This window comes from Eucalyptus grandis, chromosome 2, assembly GCF_016545825.1.
Source record: "Eucalyptus grandis isolate ANBG69807.140 chromosome 2, ASM1654582v1, whole genome shotgun sequence".
Taxonomy (NCBI): domain Eukaryota; kingdom Viridiplantae; phylum Streptophyta; class Magnoliopsida; order Myrtales; family Myrtaceae; genus Eucalyptus; species Eucalyptus grandis.
In genome coordinates this window covers 7615276-7621275 of record NC_052613.1, presented here as the reverse complement: position 1 = coordinate 7621275, position 6000 = coordinate 7615276, and the positions used below count along the sequence as shown (strand labels likewise).

The 6000-nt window shown below is 42.6% G+C and overlaps 1 protein-coding gene across 3 annotated transcripts; it reads left to right on the top strand.

The window, feature by feature from the left end:
* Positions 1-5874, top strand: LOC104420694 (protein LONGIFOLIA 1). Of its 3 annotated transcripts, XM_018867696.2 has the most exons (7): positions 1-343; positions 598-703; positions 1031-1251; positions 1785-1855; positions 2290-4395; positions 4502-4652; positions 4832-5874. In XM_018867696.2, exons 3-7 carry the CDS (start codon positions 1107-1109, stop codon positions 5662-5664), a joined length of 3306 nt encoding a protein of 1101 aa, XP_018723241.2. In that variant the 5' UTR covers positions 1-343; positions 598-703; positions 1031-1106; the 3' UTR covers positions 5665-5874. The 3 variants fall into 3 exon arrangements, with proteins under 3 accessions (XP_018723241.2, XP_018723242.2, XP_039162622.1); XM_018867697.2 differs by lacking the exon at positions 598-703; XM_039306688.1 differs by lacking the exons at positions 1-343; positions 598-703; positions 1031-1251 and adding an exon at positions 1560-1581.
* Positions 5875-6000: the final 126 nt, after the last annotated feature.

The window sequence follows — 6000 nt, the reverse complement described above, 5'->3', positions numbered from 1 at the left end:
CCTGAGACCCACTCACAAACTCAACCCACATGGATGTTTGAGCCAAAGAGTGCAATGTGTGAGTACATCTGCATTTTGACCCACGAAAATCCACACCCCCACATTAAAATATATCCTTTTGCCAACTCTCTCTCTCTCTCTCTCTCACCAGATTGGCTTACTTTATCACATTTTCCTTGGTATAACAGACAAACTCTCCCTGTCTCATCTCTTCTGCTTGGTCTCTCCCTTTTGTTCCTCTGCTAAGGATAAATACTAAAAACATCTCCTTTCTTGGATCTGCAAAGATTCCTACATGTTCTCGCCTCTGGGTCTGCATTTATGTTGGTGGTGTTTGTTGGAGGTAATACTGCCAAAAAACAATTGGTGATTTTTATCTGCACATTGTATCGGTTCTTGGGTGAATCTCCTTATCTTCAACCCTCTCAGGAAAAAAAAAGAGTTTTATCATTGGTCCTGTGATATCAGATTCAAGTAGTCTCGTTCCTTTTGATTTGTATAGCACTCTCGAGCTTGAATTTCCCTTGTATCTGATAAAGACTGAATTTTTGGGAGGAATTTGTGGGAATGCCATTGAGGGTGGTTGTCCAATTGCAGGAGAAAATGGACTTCTCATTGCAAGAGGAGACTAAATCTGCCTTTAAGCCGTAATCAGCTGGAACAGAGTGGAGCTTCAAGAGAGAAATTCGGGTGGCTTTCTTTTGTATGTGTTCTGAAGCAAAAATGACTTGATTTTGTGGAAATTTCTATATTTGGCGGTCCCCATCTCGGGAGCTACATGAGTGTGGAAAGTGCTCTCCTCTTTTGTGGTTCAAGCAAATGCATGAATGCCTCTTTCATGGTCCTTTCTTGCTTCTAGCTACTTTTGCTGAAGAGTGTGAGAGGCACAGCATTGCTCTTTTGGCTTTCAGACTTGAATATCCGATATATTCTCCAAGTATTGTTTTGTTCATAACAATGCCCAAATTGTCGGAGAGCATATGGTCAGATTCTTTTGGAATTGGAGTGTGAATGTTGCAACTTTGAACAGGAGATAGGTTGTTCCTGAGATCGAGAGAGATCAATTTTATCATCTTTTTCTGTGAAGTAAAAGAGAGGTGGTGGAAATGGCTGCGAAGCTTCTGCAAACATTGGCGGACGACAACCCAGATTTGCAGAAACAAATCGGATGCATGACCGGGATTTTCCAGATTTTCGATCGTCACCAAATGGTTGCTGGTAGGCGCTATAGCCACAAAAGGCTTCTTCCTGGTAATTTCCGACCCTTTGCTGGGAAACTCTCTGAGCTTATCCTGATTAGTACTTTGATCAATCTTTTGCGATGCCTTTTTTGAAAAGTTAGCATCCTCACTTACTGTTTCAAATTTGGCTGTTTATTATGTTCTGATTAACTTTAATAGTACTCGACTGGACTCTATGCTCAAGAGGCCGATGTACAATTTAATTTGGCACAAGAGAGAGCTTCTCATAGAATGATAATAGTCCTCTTCTTCTTTATAGAGTCGTAAAATATAGTTTTTTTGTTGATTGTGCCCGGTATGGAGCTAGCCAAAAGATTTTGCCATTCGAAATTACTGACTTGTAATGCAATTTTATCATGCAAGTCAACATCTATTCATGCCAGTGGTGTATATATATACTCTTTCCATGTATCTTGCTATGTTTATGTATCAACTGTTGATAAATGTTTGCCTTTTTCTGAATGCTTAAAACTTGCAAGTACTAATTACCCAAGATCCGTTGGAACTCACACACTTGCAATCTAATGTATCTCTTCCTACCAGGAAATTCTCAATCCAATGATCTCGGCATGGATAGAGAATCTGCGAATATGTACCTTCGGCAAGCACCTGATGTAAGCTCTCTATATCTGTTTCATCCCATTTCCGTAAAGGACTTGCAACTGCTACTTCATTGTTCAAATTGATTAAGACAAGGGAAATTTGAGTTTGGATATTCAAACAATGTTATGTCCATCAAATATTTGTTTCCCTGGTCACAGTTTCATGCATTAACTATATATCCAATGGCTCATGAAAATTCACTACGTCAATTATCTTTGCAAGTATAAGTTCTTTATTTTAGGTTTCTTGCGTGTTTATATGCAATGTTGTAAATAAACCCAAGAAATGGCATTGTTCTTTAGATTTCTTGATTCTATCTTCTTTTTCTCTTTTTTCTTTGACATAGTAGTCTGGCTCCAATTTGGCCTTCCACACAGTTTGGTGTTCAGCTCATTTTGTGGTTTGGACAGTGGTATTAAGAATTGATTGACGTTCTTTATGGCAGGAAGTAAATTTTTATAAAACTGGGACTGAGAAACAGAGATTTTCCACTGAATCATCCAGAGCTTCTTTTTCGTCCACTTGTTCATCTTCCATGTCCTCCCTGGAATGTGGCAGAGCAGTTCAACCCGAAACCTCTTCCTTTGATCGAATCACGTTTCCTGAAGCTCCCTCAAGGGATGCTATGGTGAGCCAATCAAGCTCCTCTCCTAATTTACGCCGCAAGTCGTTGGATCTACGGGATGTAGTCAAAGATTCAATGTATAGGGAAGCTCGAAGTCTACCAGTTAATTCTATGGCTAGAGAGGAAGTAACCGGACGCAAAGCGAGATATAGAGACTCACTGAAGCCATTACAACCACCGAAACCTGCTGAAGGTTCTTCAGTAGATGGTTTCAAGGTGAAGCAGAATGTGCCTGCAGATCTTAATGAATCTCTGAAGGTTCTTACAAAACTCCGACAAGCACCTTGGTACTTCAACGATGTTCGGGAGCCTTCGAGACCGACGTATGAAGCAAGAGATGGGGCTGTGCATCTGATATCAAAGGATGCAGCTCGATTGTCTTACGATGGAAGAGAGCTAAATCGTTTGTCCTTTGAATCACGGGAGACAATTAAATCCACCCAGAAGCTGAAAGAGCGACCCAGACTTTCACTTGACAGTAGGGAGAGTTCAGTCCTGAGCTCCAACTCTAATTCAAAAGCCAATCTTGTACGAAGTGTGTCGAAGGGTAGCAGAAACTCACACGAGAGAGCCCAAAATCCACCACAATCATGTGAGTCTCAGAAGCGCCCACCTAGTGTTGTAGCAAAGTTGATGGGCTTGGAGGCATTGCCAGATTCTGCCTCGGCTGCTGATGCTCTGGTTGGCTCCATCAAATCCAGCTCATCTGAACTTGCGGATTCATTGTCAAGAACATTGAAAGAAAACGGACTAGGCAGACCTATCAGAAATTTCGAGTCGTCAAGAAATTCAAGTAAAGAGCCTGAGTCGCCACGGTGGAGAAATCATGATGCTGTCATGAAACCCATTTCAAGGTCTCCGAATGAACCAGCGCCTTGGAGGCAGATGGATGGCAATCGAACTTCTCAAAAACTTCCATTTAAACCTACCAAAGCTCCTCAAAAGCCCATTGACCCCTATCCTTCGGTTTATGGTGAAATCGAGAAAAGGTTGAAAGATCTTGAATTTAAACAGTCTGGGAAGGATCTCAGAGCTCTGAAGCAAATTCTGGAAGCAATCCAGGCTAAGGGACTTTTGGAGACCAGGAAAGAAGAGCAAGCTTCACATTTTGGAACCCAAAAGGACCCCATGGGAAAATCTAGAAATCTCAACCAGAACTCGAGATTGCAAAGGCAACAGAATCCACCGAGCAACTGTGGAACTGCTCCAGACATTGAGGGATCCGAAAGTTCAAGGTCTTTTGAATCCCCAATCGTGATTATGAAACCTGCAAAACTTGTTGAGAAACATGGGTTCAATGCTTCCTCAATGATCCCATTGGACACACTCTCCAGTCTGCATAAAATCCAGAGCAACGCAGATTCTAGAAACTATCCAACTTCTAGCCGGCCAGCTAAAGATCCGTCTCGAAAGACTGGTCGCTTAGAGTCCACTAGCAGCTCTGCTGATAAGAAAGCCAGTGGCAGGAATACAAAATCTACACGAACATCATCAAGGCCTCAGCAAGTTTCTAAAGAGAACCCCGCAAGTTCTGCAAAAAGCTCAGGTTCAGTGAGCCCCAGATTGCAGCAGAAGAAGCTGGACTTGGAGAGACGATCTCGTCCACCCACTCCTCCACCTGATCCAAATAAACCCAGAAAGCTGTCCAACCGGCAGAGTACTGAATTTAGTTCGCCAGGTGGAAGACACAGGCACAGATCTTCCAATCTGCATTCTACTGATGACCAACTGAGTGAAATTAGTAACGATTCAAGAACGCCAAGTTATCAAGGAGATGACGTGTCTGTTCATTCAGACAGTAGTTTCATCTTTGAGTCGACAATTGATACAGAAGTCTTAAACAGTGAACTGCTGACTCTGGAGAAGAGCAGCCAGAGTCCATGCATGGAGACCTCTAGCTACTCAGACACTGAGCCAAAGCAAAAGGTAGGTGCCTGTGCATCCAGTTGTTACTTCCATCCCTAAAACGATTATCACATTGTAGTAATCGCTGATTGACTAATAGCATCTTACTTTGCCATATGGATTAAAGAAGTCAATTCTCATAGTGGATGAAGATGAAACATTGGCGGAACTTAATACAGCAGCTGCAGAATATCACAGTCCAGTATCAGTCCTTGACTCATTGGTACGCACAGAAGATGCCCCAATTCCTATAAAGCAGATGGTAAATTCTTTCGAAGGTAAAGCTTCTACACTCAAAACATTCAAGTACAAGTGAGCTTATTATCTAGATTTTTGAACTGTTAATTCAATTTGAATGATTATAATAGCTACCATTAGCTGTTTATAGGTTTGCAACTGTGATTGTTGCACCAACATTGTATTGTGTATCTCATTTGGAATACTGTCCATGGTGCAGATAATGTTGCTTATGAGTCTGACTACAATCGTGTCCATGATCAGTGGAACACGACAGAGAGCCTCCAGCCAAATGGCTCGGGCACCATTGCTACCTCCGAGGTTAATCGCAGGAAGTTGCAGAACGTTGAGCAGTTGGTTCAGAAGCTTAGAAGACTCAACTCGAGCCATGACGAAGAAAGAATAGATTACATTGCCTCTCTTTGTGAGAACACGAACCCTGACCACCGATATGTTTCTGAGATATTGCTAGCTTCAGGCCTCTTGCTCAGAGACCTTGGATCGAGTATGACTGCATTTCAGCTGCACCCATCAGGCCACCCCATAAACCCCGAGTTGTTCTCGGTTTTAGAACAAACGAAATCAAGGGCTATAACAAGAGAAGACCCCACCTGTGGCAAGGCTGCAACTTTGAAGCTGAACCAGGAGAAAATTCACAGGAAATTCATCTTCGATGCCGTAAATGAGATTCTTGTTGGAAAGCTATCGTTTTTGGGCGTTTCTCACGACCCATGGTTGAAATCAGAGAAGCTAGCACGTAAGACCTTCACTGCACAGAAGCTTTTGAAAGAGTTGTGCATGGAGGTCGAGCAGCTCGAGGCCAAAAAACCATCGCACGATTTTCAGGAAGAGGACGATGGTCTAAAGAGCATCTTGTGGGAGGATGTGCTGCACCGGTCCGAGAGCTGGACGGAGTTCAACAGCGAGACATCTGGGATGGTATTAGACATCGAGCGCTCCATCTTCAAAGACCTGATCAATGAGGTCGTGATAGGCGAAACAGGGGGATCCAGAGCCAGGCCAAGTAGGCGCCGGGAATTGTTTGGCTGCTGATATCTTGGGTTCTCATTCTTTTTGGCAAATCCTTTTTCTTCCCTCCTTTTCTTTTCTGATTTTCCTTTTGGATGTTTGTTTTGAAAGCATAATATTTGGTGTGAGAAAGTTCTTATCCATGGATGATCAAGAAATCCGTGATTGTCTTGGAACATTATGTCATACATCTTTGTAAAATGAGCAATATACAATCCACTGTTTAACTCTGAACTTCAGGATTGCATCATTCACTGGAGGCTCTGATCCATGTCTTCTCAATGGCAAGTCATCCATGAGATTCCTGAAACACTCCACAGGTTGTAAAAGCCGTTTCTTGGCCCGTAACTGGAGGAAGTT